This window comes from Colobus angolensis, unplaced genomic scaffold (genome assembly GCF_000951035.1).
Source record: "Colobus angolensis palliatus isolate OR3802 unplaced genomic scaffold, Cang.pa_1.0 Scaffold101, whole genome shotgun sequence".
Taxonomy (NCBI): Eukaryota; Metazoa; Chordata; class Mammalia; order Primates; family Cercopithecidae; genus Colobus; species Colobus angolensis.
Genome location: NW_012111031.1, coordinates 5547265 through 5567582, shown reverse-complemented (window position 1 = coordinate 5567582; position 20318 = coordinate 5547265). Strand labels below are relative to the sequence as shown.

The following is a 20318-nucleotide window of genomic DNA, read 5'->3' as shown; positions in this document are numbered from 1 at the left end:
TCTGACCACCACTTGAAGCCACTGTGGTGATTCAGCAAACACAAAGGGAAAGTCAAACCTCTGTCATTTGCCGGGACCATCTGGATGTAATGTAAACTGGGAAGGTGAACTTTATAAAATCTATGCAAATAAGATCGGAAGCGGATATGTGCCCCGTAGGGAGTGATATCTTACAATTTTATCTTAAGCATGGGTCACAGTGATCATTTATGGCTTAATTTAGTGATATAAAATTAGAGCCTGAAAGAGGACCTAACAAAATTGTCCACACACAGGACACTTCTGAAAGAAATTTATATAACACTATTACATGCACTGTTTTCAAGTTTTCATTTATTAAAATCACCAAATCAAGTCATCGTTTCATAGGCTGTTATCCAGAACAATGAGAACACAGGAAGGCGAACATCACACACTGGGGCCTGTCGTGGGGGGGGTGGGAGGAGGGGGGAGGGATAGCATTAGGAGATCTACCTAATGTAAATGACGAGTTAATGGGTACAGCACACCAACATGGCACATGTATACATATGTAACAAACCTGCAGGTTGTGCACATGTACCCTACAACTTAAAGTATAATAAAAAAAAAAAAAAAAGGGAGTTTTTGTTGCAAAAGCCCTAGTTAAGGTTTGAAAATTGATTTGTCTCCTTCTGCTTCGAAGAGGATGGAGTAGGCATACTTTTCCCTATTTTTCCCACTAAGTACACCTAAAACCCCTAGACATAAATGAAACAAACATAAGAACATTCTGGAAGGTAAAGAGAAGACGGACTGATTAGGGTCCTTGAGACTTGAGGGACGCCATAGTGGTGAGCTCTAGGGGACTTTCTTTTTGCCTCATGTATCCAGACTTGGAGCTGAAGTCGCTGAGAACCCAGAAACAGTAATGGGCACAGACTTTAGAAAAACAACAATAAAAGCCGACTTTCTCTAACCAAATAACCAGGAAAGGGACAGCCCAGCAAGACAGAAAAGTTTTAGACCATAAATATGCTGCTGCAGCTGAACACCACAGGAAATACTGTGGTCCCCCATCACCCACACCAGCAAGGGCTGAGTCAAGTGAGACGTCTCCCCTTGCTGGGGTGCTGTCACAGAAGACCAAGCCAGGAGCCAAAAATTTCATCCCCACTGGTCAGTAAGGAAGCTCATCTGCTCCCAGAGTTTCAGTGGAGACCACATGGGAATCCTGGATTCCCGCATCCACATCCACTCAGCAGTAAGGAGGCACCTTCCCCTACCCCTACTCCCTGGCCAGTTGACACCCAGTGGGAAACCCAGATGCCTACATTCACCTGGCAGTAACAAGGTGGCAGCAGCCACCTTCCCCTGCTAGAGCAGTGTCAAAAAAAAACTAAAACTAAAACATTTAAATAGTATCCAGAGTCTTATAATACAAAAATATCCAGGTTTCCATTGCAAATCCCTCATCATTCCAAGGACGAGGAAGATCTCAAACTGTGGGAAAAAAAGACAATCTACAGCTGACATCACTAACACAGCAGAGATGTTAGAATTATTTGACAGATATTTTTAAACTAGCCATGATGAAAATGCTTCAATGAACAACGATGCACATGGTCAAAGGAAAGGAAAAGAATACCCCAGCAGAGAACTAGAAAATCTCCGCAAAGAAATAGAAGACATAAAGAAAAACCAAATGGAAATTGAAAGCTAAAAAATACATTATTGAAAATAAAAAGCCCAGTGGATGGGCTCCACAGCAGAATGGAGATGATAAAGGAAAGAACTGGAATGAAACTAGAAGAGAGAACAATAGAAATCATCTAATCTGAACAACAGAGAGAAAACAGATTGAAAAATCAGTGGACGGAGAGCCTCGGGACCTGTGGAAGTGTAATAAATGATCCAGCATTCATGTCATGGGAGGCCCAGAAGGAAAGGAGAATGGGATCAAGGTAGAAGAGGAACTTCGGGGTGGGAAGGAAGGGGATGTGTCTATAATTTTTTTTCTTTTTTTGAGTCAGAGTCTTCCTTTATCATCCAGGCTGGAGTGCAGTGGTGCAGTCTCGGCTCACTGCAACCTCTGCCTCCTGGGTTCAAGCGATTCTCCTGCCTCAGCCTCCTGAGTAGCTAGGAGGATGTGTCAATAAAAGGGCAACATGAGGGATCCTTGTGCTGGTGGGAATGTTTGTGCGTCTTGACTTTGTCAATGTCAATATTCTGGTTATTTTGAAAGTTGTTACCATTGAAGGAAATTGGGCAAAGGGTACATGGAACTTCTCTGTACTAGTTCTTACAATTGCATATGAATCTAATTCTAATCTCAAAAACCAAAAGTTAAATTTTTTAAAAGAAGAACAAAAATTGACTTATCAATTAAAAATAGTCTAAGAGAAAAGAAAAGCGTTTCTTTCTTTCTTTCTTTTTTTTTTTTTTTTGAGACAGGATCTCACTCTGTCAACCAGGTTGGAGTGCCAAGGCATGATCTTGGCTCACTGCAGCCTCCACCTCCTGGACTCAAGACATCCTCCCACCTCAGTCCCCCAAGTACCTGGGACCACAGGTGCACGTAACCCCGCCCTGCTAATTTTTTGTATTTTTGGTAGAGACAGGGTCTCGCCGTGCTGCCCAGGCTGGTCTCAAACTCCTGAGCTCAGGGATCCGCCCACCTTGGCCTCTCAAAGTGTTGGGGTTACAGGCGTGAGCCAACACGCCTTGCCCAAGAGAAAAGCATTTTTTTTTTTCTGTTGTCCAGGCTGGAGTGCAGTGGCATGATCTCATCTCACTGCAACCTCCGCCTCCTAGGTTCAAGTGATTCTCCTGCCTCAGCCTCCCAAGTAGCTGTGATTACAGGCACCTGCCACCATGCCTGGCTAATTTTTGTGTTTTTAGTAGAGACAGGGTTTCACCATGTTGGCCAGGCTGGACTTGAACTCCTGACCTCAGGTGATCTGCCCTCCCAAAGTGCTGGGATTACAGGCCCTTTGGCCACTGGGCCTGTAATCCCTGCATGGGGCAGAAGAGGGATTAAGAAATGTTTTTCTCTGGCCAGCCACTGCGCCACTGCGCCTGGCCAGAGAAAAACATTTCTTAATCCCTCTTCTGCCCCATGCAGACTGCCTGAACCAGTCAGATTTGGTTTTTATTTATCACACTCAAAAAGTGATTCCATTATTCCATTCATTCCGTTTATTAAAAAGTTTACACTCACCTACATTTGTTTTTATAAAGAGGGATTTTGATACTGTTTGGAAACAATTAAATAATGTCATTGTTTTCTAGGCATTGTTATCCTAATTTCCCATAATGAAATTAGTGCCTCAGTTCATAAATACCCATAAATGTATTTTACCCACAGTTACCTCAGTGTTCATAGCAACTGACTTCCTTGTGATTTCCCCAACAGAGCATTGAGATGAGATTGAAGGTCAGTCTACATGAAGACCTGGGGGCAGCACTCATGGATGGTGTTGTCCTCTGCCATCTGGTCAACCACATCCGCCCACGGTCGGTTGCAAGCATCCATGTCCCGTCACCAGCGGTTGTAAGTAACACCAAAGGGAAACTAACTGACATAAAACAGACTTTTAGGGGTCACTGTTGTTGGTTTAGGATGTCAATGGTGTCAGTAGGACCTTGCTCAAATCTTTTCCGTTGGGCCCCAAACCATTATAAGGCAGAAAAGGAATGAAAGAGTGGCTCTGAACGAAGCAACATTTTCACTGTAAAATGAGAGACTATTTTAAAATAAATATATAAATGACAGAAACAATTTTATTTCAATATCAAGCAAATCACTTTAAATAACTTACTGGGCGGGCATGGTGGCTTATGCCTGTAAACCCAGCACTTTGGGAGGCCAAGGTAGGTGGATCACTTGCGCTCAGGAGTTGTATTTTTTTTGTAAAGATGGGGTTCTGCCTCTGGAAAAAAAATAGAAAACTACACAATACAAAAACGTGAAAAATACAAAAGTTAGCTGAATATGGTGGCACCCACCTGTGGTCCCAGCAACTCGGGAGACTGAGGTGGGAGGATTGCTTGAGCCCAGAAGTTCAAGGCTGTAGTGAGCCATGATTGTGCCACTGCAATCCAGCCTGGAGACAGAGTGAGACCCTGTCTCAAAAGAAAAAGAAAAAAAATAAAGAAAAAGAAAGTAATGATTGACTGATCAAGGTGCTAACTTTAAGACTATAGGAACATAAAAATTCCTTTTTCCCAAGGGGTTATTTAAACAGTGACAAGTCTTTCAGAAAGCTTCTTTTAGTTGGTAACTTCTCTTCTAAATTGAATCTTTTTCCTCTATTCGTCATCGAGGATTTTAGGATAGCCCTGAAAAGATGTGAGTTCTATAAAAAATATTATGAATAACCTGTCAAGGGGTTGGTTAGCAGTCATGACTTCAACGATTTCTTGATCAGTCCCTGCACTCAAGGACTCATTGGTGATGCGGGGAACATAGTGGGGAGGGGAACATGAATGAGACTCCTTAATGCCCCCCAAGTCCTCATCTCTGCTGTAGAGGAGATAGAGCCTGCACTCAGGGTTCTCTTCCTAGATATCACAGCATGTTTTGAACTAGAAGAGAGCCAAAGAGTCAGTTTTATGGTTGTTCAGATGAAAGTGGAGGAATCACAGATAAACTTGTCCTTGAAACCTACACAGGATTTATACAAATAGAGAAAAAAGAATCTCTGCTCACCCTTTTTGCTGTTTGTTAGGAGAGGCAGAAGAATTTAGAGGTTAAGAATGTAAGGTTTGGATTAAAATTCTAAACGCTGTACAATCCTCTCTTGAACTTGATTTGCTCTTCTCTATAATGGAAATGTTCTTGCAAGTATGAAATAAGATACTTGATGTAATATACACATATATGTAAGCCATTATTATCATTAGTGTTTGTATGGCAAGTTTTCGAAATTTGGAGCCCCCTAAAAGTGCAATGTTCATAAAATGTCTGAGACTCAGTGTGTTGGGCTGAAGCTCACGTGAAGCTCCTCTGCCCTCTCCCGCCCCCAGGAGTGCCTCACAGTGGCATAATTTGTCCTACTTTCTTTTCTCTTGACAGCAGGAAAAATTAGCCAATGACCTTATTTCATCTTAGTTTCTTATCTATCATATTGAAGATATTTTTTCTTTCAAAGGTTCAATCACTTTTTTAGCCTCAGAAACATAGTGGGGACAAAAAGACCAATTTATCTTCTTTTTCAGATCTACCTCTAGCAGCCTTCATGTAGGACAGTAAATTCTGTTCCATGATCCAATATGAAACCCTCCAGTATCTTTTACAAATGAGGTCCAAACTGCCATAAAGTCGTCTGAGCCTTGGGCCAGATACTCAATAATTTTTCCCAAATTATGAGACAGACACAACAGACCTGAGCCTGCAATTTCAATGTGTAATGATCGTTTTACAAGATGTAAGAGGACATTATGAATTGTGTACCCATTTACCTTTATCTTCAGGAAAAATGCTATATTGTTTTAGAAATCTTTTGGTTTTCACCTTTTTGCTTTTTTTAAATAAAAATTTTAAAATTAAACAAATAATAGGAAACAATGAGTGACTTGTGAAAAAGAGAAAATAAAGGAAAGCAAAAGAAAACAATCATTCTTTGTTTTCCTACCCAAAACCAATCACTGTTGCTTTTGCCATTATGTCTTCTTTACTAGAAACCTTTTTTTTTTTTTTTTTTGATAAAATTAAGTTGTTTTTTTAAATTGTGAGCTTCTCGTATAGTCTAGTAATTTTTAAAATGTATTATTGAAACCTAAATATTTCCCCATGTCATTAAAATTCTCTCTCTCTTTTTTTTTTGGAGATGGAGTCTCCTCTGTCACCCAGGCAGGAGTGCAGTGGCATGATCTTGGCTCACTACAACCTCTGCCCCCAGGGTTCAGGCATGCCCCAGCCTCTTGAGTAGCTGGGATTACAGGTGCCCATCGCCACGCCCAGCTAATTTTTGTATTTTTAGTAGAGATGGGTTTTCACCATATTGGCCAGGCTGGTCTCGAACTCCTGACCTCAACTGATCTGCCCCCCTCAGCCTCCCAAAATGCTAGGATTACAGGTGTGAGCCACAGTGCCCAGCCTAAAATTCTTCATAAATGCCTAATTTACTAACTATAACATATTTTAGCCTTTTTGATTATATTGTAGTTTTCCTTTTTAGAAATGCAGTTTGTTTTCTAAATACCCACTTCTAAATGTCCAATTATCAAAAATTCTTCACCAAGCATCTTGATGCCCTTTTGGGCCAGGCCCAGCCATGCTGTAGCCATGGAACCTGATTTCCTTCTTTCTTCTGTGCCATTGCTGTTCGCCCCTGGCTCAGCACAGGCAGCCCCCTATGCCTAGAAAGCCGCGTCCCACCTGCCCCCCAGATCTCCTTGGTTGTTCAGCATCTCTAGCTCCCTTTCCTTCTGTATTTCAGCATCCAGAAAACAAACCATTCTTAACCCCTTAGGACTGGGTTTCTTCCTTTGTTCATTTTCCATCACGCCTACCCCATCCCAGTTAAGAACTATCCTGTATTATACTGTACTTTCCTTTAGCTTTCTAATATTTCCAGCTGCTCTAGAGGTAAGTGAGCCTGGGGAGTTTGTCTTTGGCTTCACGGTTGTATCTTTAGCACCAAGTTTGGTATCTGACCCGTATGTAGTAAAGCAATAAATGCAACTGTGTCTGCCAGCAGGAGTGGATGAGAGCATCTTTTCTACCAGTATTATCACCAACAAAAGCATTCTAATTCTTCGTTCGTGAAACTAATGTTGTCCATTTTTTATGCCAAACTGAGGGACTATAGTAGTGAACAAAATCACTATCATTGTCAATATGCTTAAAGACTGTTCCTTAGAAAAATAATTTTTTTCAGTCTCTGACAATTTGATAAGCAAAACATTGGCATTCCAGTTGGTAAAATTGGTGTAATTTTTAATTATTGGACCAGTGGTGAGGTTGAAGCTTTAACCATTGCGTTTGTCACAGGTACTTTTCTACCTGAAGCTAGGCAACAATCTTCGAAGACGCCCTCCCTCACTCCCAAAGAGGGAGAATTATCTTTCTGTAGCTTGAAACACTGTCTCCATTAACTTCTTTGGGGCTGACCTAAGTATTTGGAATGATGTTGGGCATCTTTGGAGTTTCAGAAAAGACTCACCTAAATCATAAGTAAATGAAAGAAGATAACAGGCCCAAACAATCAGAGACAAACACTGGGGTCTCGGCATGATGAAATGCCTCTTGGTACCTTATGCGCCAGGTCCACGACCATTCTGTTATGTTCACGTCGTGTTCCTCAGGTCTGCTCCTTCTGTTTGCACAAGGCTTCATGCAGTGGCCTTGTCCTGAGACATGCCAGGGGTTGGGCAAAACCAGCCAAGCAGCTGCTGGCGACTTTGCAGGACCCATGTGAGGGATGTGACTTCCTCCCTAATCAACATGGAGAATATTTGTTTAGCTTTCAACTTACATTGTTTCACAGGACAACAGGCTTGCTTTCTGTTTTGGCAGGGCTTTTCTTTTTGTATTGAGTAAATGATGTACAGTTAGATTTTGGGGATAGTTGCTTTCTGTTCCTGTAAGATGGAGTGAATCCCATCGTTCTCACATTAGCAGGATGAGGCCAGTCTTTATCACTGTGGCTCCTCCACCTACCCTGTTGGAATCAGTCATGCTTCTTGCTTTCTTTCCTAAGGAAAATAGCAGAGGAATATTACAATTTAGCAGCAAAGTGTTCAAAACGTACCATGTAAAAAAGTGTAGTATATATGTGAAATGTGCCTGTTACCCACCCCACACCTCAGAGGCCAGGGTTAATACAATTGTGAGAAGCTTTTGGTTAAGTCCTGGACATCCACCATTTTCAGTGCTGTTTACCATGATATTGCCTCTATATCCATGGCTTTGGTGGGAAGGAGGTTAATTGGTCTAGTGAATTTAAACCCTTTATATAGAAATATATTTGTTGATGGGGAAGGTGATGTTTATGGTGTACTTCAGGCAAACTAAGGTTACACAACAGTATGATCCCATAAAAACTATACATACGTGTGTATGTGCATATATATAAACTGTAAACATACACATATATACATATGTATGCAGAAAATTTTGCATACATATGCATCAGTATATATACATGATATACTTACATCTATATATACACAGGCATATATGTATATCTATGTATGCATATATGAACACAATGTCTGGAAGAATATAATCTAAAATGTTAACAGTTTTTAATCTAAGATGGATGTTTCTGGGTGATATTTTGTTTTCTTCTATTTGCTTATGTGTTATCTTCTTTTTCTCCAATAAACATGTATTGCTTGTGCCATTTAGAAAGTTTAAAATTTAACATGTTATCAAAATGGTTTCTCTTTTAATAATACATTATTTCTGTATATTTGCATTTATAGCCCAAACTTAGCATGGCCAAATGCAGAAGAAATGTGGAAAACTTTCTGGAAGCATGCCGAAAATTAGGAGTACCAGAGGTAAAATCAAACTTACTTTATATAACTGTGTTCTAGTAAAAATTTTATTTAATATATGAATTTGAACCATTGAATCGATGCAAAGCTTTGCACTTGCTTTTTTGTCTCAACCTTTCTTGAGAAATAATATTGAATAAATTATATAAACTTTTAATCTAAATTACTCTATTGCACTGAAATTAAAATGACTATGCAATATGTTCAACTCTGAGGAGAAAGTAAAATAATATAAGATTTTGAAGTAAGCGTGAAATTTCAGACTTGAAAAAAAATGTTTAATCCACTTGATTCTCTTAAGGACAGAAGTTGCTGAGGCTGCAAGTGAATCTTCTCTCAGGTTTCATAGAGTAGAATTTTGGAGCTGATGGTTTTCTTATCCCAGGCTCTTAAGCAAAGACCTACTGATTGTTGATTATCATTCCCTGTAGCTGTATTTTCCATATGTGGATTAAAAAAATCAACATTGGAAATATTATGGTTATTGTTATTAGCACTAATCATTATCATTAATGATAGCAGTGTTTGTGTGTTGCTTTACGGTTTGTTAATTATTTGCATTTCATTTTTGCCTTCAGTTTGCTTTGAGCCCAATAGGCAGTTCAATTACATGTAGTTTGCTATTTTTTCTCTCTCCGACCTCAGACCCAGCCTCAGCCTCAGGCAGATGGCTGTGGGCTGTTAAAGACATTGCTTTTAGTAACATAAACTGATTTCTTAGGCAGACATGAAGCAATCCACTCAGAATATGGAGTAGCCTTATAAATTAAGAAGTTTATCCTCATTGTGATAAACAGAAATTGATAGAAGTTTATTTCTTATGATTTCTTCTTTCTTAATATCCCAGGGATAAAGCAATTTTAAAAATACACAAGATACTGTTTTTGAGTATATAAAGAATTATGTTTCAATATAATTCTACTCAGTGATAGGAATTACTGAGATCGACAAAGGCTTTTTTCCCTTTCCCTTTCTCTCTCCATCATTCCTTCCTTTTTTTGTCCTTTCTTCCTTTCTTTCAGCTTGGTGGGATTCAGAGGTGGAGGATAGTGGTAGGCTTCTCATCTTATTTGAGGAAGAGCATTATGTAAAACATCTCTAAGTCAGAGCTATATCAATACAAGGAAGCTTACAAATTTATTTTATAAAGAGTGTGAATTTTATGTAATGGACTGTCTTTGTGATCTGTTCTGCTTTCAGCAATGTTATAATCTGCGTGTCTATTGTGTGTGTACATTTTAATATTGCCTATACATTTCTTGGCTTTGAATATATATGTGAATGCACTTGCATACCTTTTCTAATGATTCGATTCTGTCATGGGCTAGTAAGATTTCCCATGTGTGAATCAAAACTCTCAGAGCAAGCTTCAGATGATAAATTATTCGTGTCTGTGCTAGAAAGCACTTCATCAGTGCTTTAGGTCATTAGGTTATGACCAAACTCCCTGTGGTTTTTAAAGCTCATCAATGTTTTTTTGGCTTACAGTAATATAAAATAAAATGGAAATGTGCTTAACCAATTATTGTGAGTAAAGATTGGTAATTAAGATTTCCTTTTAAAGTGGAGGAAAGGAAATTAAATTACCATAAAAATCCAGAGCAAAATTTATCATCATTTCTCAAGATGCCCCTGGCACTAATGTACAATTTATAACTCCCAAGAAGGTTCAAATCCAGGCAGTAAATGATATTTTTCTGGCAGTGTCCCATTTAACTATGTTTAGTATCATTTAGCATATTTTTGGAATTATTTTTAAGGCTTGAGGTGATTTTCTTTTTTTTCTTTTTCTTTTTTTTTTTTTTTGAGACAGAGTCTCACTCTGTCGCCTGGCCAGGCTGGAGTGCAGTGGCACGATCTCAGCTCACTGCAACTTCCACTTCCCGGGTTCAAGCGATTCTCCTGCCCCAGCCTCCTGGCTAGCTGGGATTACAGGTGTGCACTACCACGCCCGGCTATATTTTTGTATTTTTAGTAGAGACAGAGTTTTACCATGTTGGCCAGGCTGGTCGCGAACTCCTGGCCTCAGGTGATCCGCCTGCCTCAGCCTCCCAAAGTGCTAGGATTACAGGCATGGGCCACCGCGCCTGGCCAAGGTGATTTTCAAGTTGGCTGTGTGTGTGTGTACACATGTATATCTATCCTGATGGATAATACAATAGCATTTTACTGGTGACTAGAATTTAAATTCACTGCTACTAGACAACAAGTATATTAACAGTTGAACTTGTTTTAATGAGAATGTTAAAGTAAGTAAAGAATATTTAGTGACAAATCAGAAATTCCTATTGCAAGACAGTTGTCATTTTCCTGTATACTCAAAACAACGTATTTTCATCTCATAGAGTACGTGAAATGTTTTTACCTTAGGAATACGACGCTAAGTTGAGGGACCAAATGACTTCCCCACCCCACCTTAGATATTTATACTTCCTTCACTACCTAGGAGGGAATGATGTCTGAGTGTGTATGTGACACAGTACAATTGATGATTTACACTAAAAAGATCATTATATCACAAGACCACTTGCAGAAATTCTCCATCTACAATTAGACATTTTAAAAGACATTTTTAAAGACCTAAAAAAAAAAGAGGACCCATATCATTACTTTTTCTTGTTGCATCAAGCTTAATATTTGAGAAATAAAATACTCATTGATTTCCCAGTAGTCAGTGTTGTTAACTCCCTCTAATTTGCCAGCTTTTTCTACTTCTCTATCTATAACTTACCTAACCACACACAAGCCACAGAGATCTTGAGTTCTGCATTTTAGAAGCTAAATATCTAATTGACGATGATAAATCATCCTGTAGATACTGAAAAGTCACAGCTGTGTTCTTAAGCCTAAAACTTGTTGTCCTATGTAATAGAATCACAGTTTGAAACTACAAACCAAAGTCAGGGTCAGCAGTTTGTATAATTTTTTCACGTTCATATAGATGGAATACAGTAGCTGAGCAGATTTAGTTAAACTATTACATGTAAAGTAAGAAAATGGGATGGAAAGAATAATAAATGATTTTCTTTAGAAGTCCCCATAAACACAGTCCCAGGCATTTGCTCCAGGGTGGGTCATGGTTCATGACACACTTCTCTGTGCTTCCGCAGCTGGAACCACTCTGTAGTTTCTCTAATATCCAGGAAATGTATCTATGCAGGTTAGGCAGTATACTACCTAAATTCACCGAATAAATCGTAAAGGTTAATGGGTAAGACTATCCCTCCATGACATTTTAAAAAATGTATTATGATTTTTTAAGACGAGGTCTCACTATGTTACTCAAGCTGGTCTCGAACTCCTAGGCTCAAGACACCCTCCCACCTTTGCCTCCCAAAATGTTGGGATTATGGACATGAGCCACTGTGCCCAGCCCTTGGTGGTATTTTAAGCCCACTTTTTACAACAGGGTAGAAGACAGCAGTTCTGGTGTGGCTGAGTCGTAAATGCAACATTTTCACATTGGCTACATTCAGGATTATAAGCAGCATTACGTACCATCCCACATCTCTTTGTGGTGTTGATGCTTAGTGGTCAGACTCTGCAGCTGTCTTCGACCTCTAGTGCGAGCATCAACTTGGTCTTAAAGACAGGCCTTGGTGGGCTTCCAAATTCTTTCTGATATGTTTTTTGCATCACCTAAGAATCTGACTCCAATTAGGCCTTGACCCCCTGAGGCTCTTAATGGACACACTGGGGCTTCCTTTGACTTTTCTGAGTGCTCTTGGAGATTCCTGACCTCTAACCTCTGTGTAGCAGATTGGCTACATGTTCATCGTTGGTACAGTTCATGGTTGACTGTTGGAGGTTTTCAAATGGATCCAAATTTAGGGATATTTTAGGGCTTTTATTAGTATTCTCTCAGGTTGAGAGAAATCTAATTTATGAAGCATCAAAAAATTAGGAAATAGAGATGTATTTAGTTCACCAGGGAAACTTTTCTACTCAGTGTTACATAGGTAACTTTGGTCTCAAACTTCTGTAAGGTTTGAGGTCCTTAATTTAACAGACTTGCCCTCTTTAGATGAGGGGAGTTAGAATAGAAATGTACTCTGTTGTGTAAATGTTCAGCCCTTCATCTTCTTTACTGTTTCCAGAGAAAAGATAGAGAAGATTAAAGGCAGCAACTCAACTGACAGTGGTAGACTCTTTGACAGCTTAGGGCTCCTTCCTGCCTATCTGGGCGGCTCAGAGTGCTGGAGGAAGCAGAAAGTGTTCATTCCACATGCACAAGGGCAGGTCACTTGGCATCCTTGAGTTTCTGCATCAGCCAAAGGGAGTTTTAAAACCCTAAAGTACATTCAGATGCTAATGATGATTGTGTCAATGTAAGTGGAATTATGGCTGAGTTTTCCTTATCTTTTGTAACTTTCATATTTGCATTTTTTGTGTTAAAGGTTTTATATATGAAAGTCGTAATAGCGTTCCCACTTTACACCTGTTAGGAGGGTTTAGGAAATTACACATACCACTGATTGAGGTTTTTGTTTTTGAAAGGCAATCTATACATGGAAGCTACTGTTTTTTTGTTTTAATCTTAAGAATAAGAGAAATTGGTCCCTTATCTTCTCTGAGCCTTATACCTCTTTTTCTTCCCCAAGTCAATGACTTTAGTGTTAATTTAAATCATAACTACACTTTGTGGAAGGATGAGATTCTTATTACTAGATTTATTTTAATTTTCCATTTATGTTGGTTAATTCTAAGGGTGAATAATCAGACAGGTTTATTGTTTTATTAACATCAACTTTTAAATTCATAATTTATTGCAAACAGCCAATCTGGCTCTTTTCTAGCTATAAAGGATGCAACTGATTTCTAAGCTATTCCTATTTAGCTTTCTGTAAGTCCATAAAACTGGCAATTAGTTGTCATATATTTGGAGAAGACTGGAAATCCTTCCCCACCTCTCTCCTCTCCCTGCCAAATTATACCTCATTGCTGAATTATGGCTTTAAATATTGCAGAATGACGATGGACATTCTTGTATTAAGATATTTTAGATTAAAAAATACTTTGTAAGCATACTGACTTTTTATATTAAAATTATATTAGTAAAGTACATTCCAAAGTTTTAAATAAAACTTCTGCCTAGATATGTTTAGCTTTTAGAATTTAGACTGTAGTACACCCTGAACTGCCTGATCTATCTACATTTCTCATTGTGTCCATAGCATTTGGGGAACCTGATCTGGAACCTGATCCGGTAGTAATCTCGGTCACACACTCTGGTTGTGTGTAACCTAAGTGAATTTCTTAACCTTTGGTGATTGTGACTTTTGTTCACTATAATGGGCACTAGCATCCACACTTGCCTCTGGGGACTCTTAGTGAATTAACTGTGTTTTATAAATGCCTTGCAATGATTACAAATGCTCTGTAAATACATGGTGAAATTTTGCCTCTTTAAATTTCCTTCCTTTTTAGCATTTTCCAATTTTAATTTTCATAAAGGAATAAAGAATACTCTCTATGTCCCTCTCAGTAAGGCTACGTTTTGGAAACACAAAGGGCAGAACTTCCCAGGTCAGAAATTAGGAATTTCAGCCCTGGTTTGCTTCATGGCCCCATTTCAAGGGCTGAAATGTGAGTGTTGGCTGTGTGACATAGAGCAATTTCTCAGATGGCCACAGCAACTCACACTCCACACATTCATCATGGTGCTTCCGATCTTTGCCTACCTGACAGTCTTAGATCCATTCCTTTTTCTTTAGAGATTGTGATTTAATTTAAATTAACCACTATAGGCTGTCACTGTAGGTCCCACCCACTTTAATTAAGCCCAGAGTCTGTGGCATCATGAAATTTTTTCCTGTATGAGAACAATGGTCTGTGTTGCCTGCCCCCGTGAGGAGTGTACTACTGACAACTGCAAAGTTGATCTGACTCTAGTTCTTTGATGGTGCTGCCAGAGAGCAGACCAGACATGCTCCCTAGGGTTCTGGGAAATAGATTGAAATACTTGCTGAAGACAGAATCGTCTGCTTTTAACATGAAAATACTAGTTTTGTGGAAATCACATTTCAGTTTGCATATCAGCCTTCTGTCTTATGACTGCTTTGCTTGGATTTCCCTGGTCAAGCTCAACATTGCAATAGAAAATTCTTATTGCAATAGAAAACTTTTCTTAGATGTTTCCTCATCTATTAATCCATGAGCAGCAGCTGTCTCCCAGTGAAATCCAATTTATGTGTAGCTGTTTTCATTCTTGGGAGAACTCTAACAGTGATAGCTTGATTTCTCCAGATCCACTGAGAAAAGATGCAACATCTGAATACATATAACATGATTTATTCATCTTAAAAATATTTTGTTAAGAGTATCTCTAACTTCATTCATAAAAGACAATTAGAATGTTTTTAATCTTATTCAACCAACCTAATTTTGTAGTATTCCTACTTAACTGAGGGTATCGAGCTAACTTCAGACACAAGTGAGGCAAAACTTCTAACTTAGAAATATCTTTCAGTTGCTCCATGACGTGTAGCTGCTTAGCAGTGAGGCCAAAATAGAGGAACAAATTGTAGCAAAGTATGTAAAATATACGTAACATTGATCTTAAATGCCTCACCTAATTTGTAAATAAAACTGCATTTATGAAATAGATCACACATATTTTCAATCTTTGTTTAATTTGAAAACAAAACCACAGCTTTTCTTTCTTGCTAATATATCAATTATAATTCCTGTTAATTTTAAACTATGGTCATTTCTGGTTCACGAATTTAGCATATGAGACAATTGTTTGCTTTCTGACAGCAATAGGCTGCTGAAAGTCAACGCAGAAAACTGAGCCTCTTAGTTTGCAGTTAGCTGAGAAATAGGTGTTCTGCTTCCTTACATGGTGACTGTTGAGTAGATAAAACACAGAGTTCTACTCCCCCTGCCCCAATCAACCTGTTTAGTAGTGAAGCAGTTTACATAATAACTCCATGTGGGGGTGTACTTTTACTCTCTACTCTCACTACACATCCAAGAAGCCTTCCCTAGACTTTTGGTTAATGTGTTGTTGTAAAAATATGAAATGTAATGTACTTTCTGACACATGTAGGGACATACTTAGAACTAGCATTCCCCAGAGTTTATCAACAAGCGTAAAATGAAAAAAAAATTAAATGTGTATGTTAACTTTCAGAGAGAACTACTTTATATCCAAGTCTACATAGACCAGGGTAAAAGATGCACTAAGAGAATGAAGAGGAAGGGTGGGGATTACATTGTCAACTTTATAGTTTTTCCTTTAGTAAGGTTAAGTTTAAATGTCCTAAGTGAAAATCTCTTATTTTTATGCCACTGGTGAGCACATGATCCCTTGACTATTAAAACTGTGTGAATGGCAGAATGATGTGTAAATTGCAGAATATGCCGTTCCTCCGTGGCCAGATTGTGGGTGAAGGATTTCTTTGACCCATTGGCACAAAATAGGTATTCTACTATTCTCCTATTATAATGGATTTAAAAATCTTTGATGATGAAAGGGTCTTACCTGCTTGAAATAAGGGGTTACTCCTGCCATTTGCTAGTAACCAAAAATGTGTGCTTCTTTCTAGCTGTTCCTCCGTGTATTTTTAATTGTATGCACTGTCTCTTTCTGTTCTAATGGCTGCCCTCGGAATAGGCTGACCTCTGCTCTCCGTATGACATCCTGCAGTTGGATTTTCGTCACATTCGAAAGACTGTTGACACTCTGCTGGCACTCGGGGAGAAAGCCCCACCACCAACTTCTGCCCTCCGCTCCAGGGACCTTATAGGCTTCTGTCTTGTCCATATTCTCTTTATAGTGCTGGTCTATATCACTTACCACTGGAATGCTCTGTCCGCATAACGTCTGCACGTGCATCCAAACGCTGTTCTCTGTCGCCCTCAACCTTTGCAGGGTCCTTCCTCCCTTTGATCCTTTGCCTTGCAAACTTCCATCCCTGTCATGTCTTCAGTAATCTCTCGAGTTTTGAAGCTGAACGTTACCAAATCAGATTTTCCAGAAGCACAAACTTTGTAGAATACAGTTTAGTGTAATTCCTCTCACTTACTGAAAAAACAATGACGACTGCAAAGCGTATGCACACCGCATGCTTCCTCATTCACGTAGTGCCAGCAGCAGTGCCACGCAGTTCCTCCTCTCTCTCCCGGTGAGCTGCTGCCCTGGGCAGAGGGGAGGAGGATTCCAGACAGGCGTGTCGAGGACAGGGATTTAGCATATGGAAGTCTTTCCTCTGGGTCAGTATTGAACTAGAATTCTAATTCAGGTCTGGGCCATTGAGCTGTATAGGGGCCACCTTGCAAGGCAGACAGAAAACTAACATTTTGGCCCAACTCGATCTATACAAAGCTTTAATAATACCACTATTGTCCAAGTTGGAAATACTATTTGGACGTCTACAAGCACACACACTGTCTTGATGGCCGTTCGATTGGATTCCTCCTAATTTCCTAAAAAAGGAGCCGCGAAGGGCACTGGGCAGTGTCGCCGCCAACTTCCACCCTGGCAAGCCCCTCTGCCCTGTACAGAAGAGCCCACTGTGGGGAAGGTGGTGTCGTTGCTGTTAGAGCCTCATGTGGAGGAGCCACTTAAACACTAGTTTTTTACTGCTTAACTCCTTGTTAGGTCTTCTCTTGAGGCTCCTAGAAAAGCGTTTTCTAGAGAGATTTCTATTTTTGAACAATGCAATGGATCGTTGCTTTTTTGCCACATCACATAATAACTGCCGGTCCAGAATGTGACAGATTCGACTCTATTCATTTTCAAATAAAGCCATGAGTCGTGGAACATTCTTGGTCCTGGGGCTTGGGTTATGATGGCAGGAGTCAAGAAGAAGATTACTCTCATTTTAGAAGAAAGTAGTTTCTCTGATTATTTGAAATGTTCATTTAGCCTTGATTTTCACTGACATTTGGCTAGCAAACTGCTTTATTTTTAAGTCAGCTCAAAGGATTATATAGTAACTATATCTGCATTTGGAGCAATGTGATCAGTTTGCATTTAAAAGGAAAAAAAGGATTTTATCTTAGCCAGAATGTCCCTGGATTCAGGGGTATCTTTGTATAATATGAGAGGGCCTTGTTCCAAGGTCAAGGCAGCCTCCTTATTTTACATGCTGTTTGCCAAATCCTGTTTCTTAGTTTGGGGAGATGATGGACTTCGCTTCCTCAAGATAAATTTCTAGTTTATTAAGATGCAAACAGCCCTCATAGATGGCTACTAAGAAGAAAATCTTATTTTTCTGAACATTTTCGTGAATCCAGGGGACTTGAAAATATGGAAGACCCACATAGTTAGAAGAATATATATATAAAGATTCCTTGCTACTAAGTCAGATCAGATTTGCTAACAGGAAACATTCTTTACATGACAATATCTTGAGTTATGTGAGTTTTTTTTTCCTGCTGACTTTGTGTTGATTGGTGAAATACAGGGTATGTGGAAGTTATCTAATTAACCTCAGTTGTATGTGAATAACCCACAGATGTACTGAATTACTTTTGGTGCTATCTTGTACTCTTCAATCTGTAACACAATAAAATCCCTTTGTACAATGTCTAATGAGCACCCTGAGCCATAAATTGCCTAATAAACACATTTTGGGTGATTATTCCAAGTTTTTATCAGCCCATTGATACATGTATTCATGAGCTCTCAGAATTCCCATCCAGCTCTGCAGTGCATTGAGGCTTCTCTTTAATGGTCACCTCTGTGGTGGTTTTTCCCTTCTTTCTGGGGAGAAAATGGGAAAAAAAAGAGAAAACTTACTGGGTTGCTACCTTAAAATAATATCAATAAAAACTGAGTAAGACACTCATGTAAGAGTAGATTTAATTTTCAGTGTTGACAGTTCAATTAAAACATGTTAAAGACAAATTAAAAGGTGTTTATATTTTAATTCTGGCATCCAAAGTATTCTTTGGACACACTTTGATTTTTTTTGTGTCATTAATTTGTCTGTACTCTAATGCGCTGCACTTCTTGGGATTTATTGGATGATATTTTTTCATTAGTAGTATGGTAACTAGCAGAACACAATTAATTTAGTCCTTTAGGCAAAAATTTGAATGAACTGTTCTGTCCATTGCCAAGCCATTAATTTCTAATCAGAATATTAAGTTTCTCTGTGGTTTTTCTCCAAGGTACCCGTGCACCAGCCCATATGCTAACTGGATGCCTGCCCTTGCAGCTTGACTGGGGATACCTGGCTGACCTCCTTAGAGTCTGAGAAGTAGGGATGTCATTGAGTGGTTTACTGTGCTTACTAAATCTCCTCCTCACAAGAAAGACCATTTTTTCAGTATTCCCTTCCAGTGTCAGATAAAAGGAGCCAAGTATCTATTTATATTTTGTTTTTGAAATAGCCAGTTGTATTCTCTTTCTCCAGTTTCTCCAACTGGTGACAACTCTCCACTCAGTGTCAGAATTTCCAAAATGTGTGACACCTAATTTCTAATCATCTTTTCTATTTGTGGATTTCTGGTTTGTTATTTTTAGGGGGAGACACTTATGAAATGGGGCTGGTGGAAAGGGGCCTTGCAGAACTACAATGTATGGCAATTGAGTATAAATTTCATCAATGAGAACGAGAAATAAAGGCACTTGATAGGCTGTTGCTATTTGTTTGTAAGAAATTAAAACTAGTGCGTGGTGAGCTGGGTTCTCTATCGAAAACCCATGTAGATGCCTGATTGAGTCATAAGGACAAAGGGTTTTTTTGCCTTTGCCTATGGGGAAAAGTAGGGATGATATTTTAAAATTTTAGGAAACTGAAAGTTGTTTTGGATTAGGTGACAAATACTTTAATATGATTTTATTTCAGAAGACTTGATTTTTAAAAATTAGGCTGCATATTTCAAAATGAGTTCTCAATAAACAATCAATTTGGTATATAGAATGTGCCCTTTTTGTCTTCTTTAAGATAGTCAGAGTCTAGTTTCCTGGCTTTTGACTACAACTTTGTTCATTTTTGTGTTCATTCGTTCATTCCATAAATACTGAATGAGCAATCTCTGCAAGGCCCTGGGGATAAAAAAGTCACTGGGACACATGACCTGGTCCTCAAAAGGCTTACAGTCTATACCAGGAGTCTCCAAGCTTGTTTCGTAAAGGGCCTAGAGGAAACATTTTAGGCTTTTTGAGCCATGCAGATTCTGTTGGGATTACCCAGTTCTGCTTGTGTACCATAAATGCAGCCATAGACGATACATCAAAAATGGGTGTGGCTGTGCCAATAAAACTTTATTTACAAAAACTGGCAGTGGGCTGGATTAGCCTGCAGGCCATAGTTTGCTAACCCTTGATCTAGCAGGTCCTTAGACAAGTAAAGAGGAATTCAGGTGATAAGGACCTGTGGTGGAGCAGGTACAGGATTCTGGAAGAGAGACCTGACCCTGATGGGGAATCGGGGACCACGAACACACCCTGGGATGGTGGTGTTTCCACCGAGACTTAGTGAAGTTGTAGGAATAGCCAGGTGGAGTGGGGAGGGGAGAGGGACTAGGGTTGAGGCATGTGTGTGTGTAGAGAATGAAGTTTTCTAGGGAGAGGATGGACTAGACGGTAGCATGGTTGCAAAGTAAATAATCCAGGGAGGAGCAACAAGAAATCTCTGTAAGATGTTGGATAGTCTGCATTTCACACTGAAGAAACTGATGCAGGAACTTAAAGCTCCCATACATTAAAGTAACGCACAGATAGTTTTAAGGCTCAAACAATGTAGTGCCAGGGCTTTATATATAAGAAGGAGCCTGAACAAAATGAAATATGCTGGTGGGATGATGCCATTTTAGGCTAGTGGCTGGCTTAGAAGTAAGTGTGTATCTCAGAAGGAGGAGAGCCAGGCAGTGACGGCTCATCCTGTTCCCAGGAT

At 39.3% G+C, this 20318-nt stretch overlaps 1 protein-coding gene across 2 annotated transcripts in view; it reads left to right on the top strand.

Annotated features, from left to right (window-relative positions):
• The window catches only part of LRCH1 (leucine-rich repeats and calponin homology (CH) domain containing 1), a 195991-nt gene extending 176648 nt beyond the window's left edge, over positions 1 to 19343 (top strand). For both annotated transcript variants that reach the window (XM_011939811.1, XM_011939802.1), the window contains 3 exons: positions 3374 to 3511; positions 8392 to 8469; positions 16085 to 19343. In XM_011939811.1, the coding sequence (XP_011795201.1) occupies positions 3374 to 3511; positions 8392 to 8469; positions 16085 to 16291 (423 nt within the window). In that variant the 3' untranslated portion in view covers positions 16292 to 19343. The remainder of the gene's footprint in view (positions 1 to 3373; positions 3512 to 8391; positions 8470 to 16084) is intronic.
• Positions 19344 to 20318: the final 975 nt, after the last annotated feature.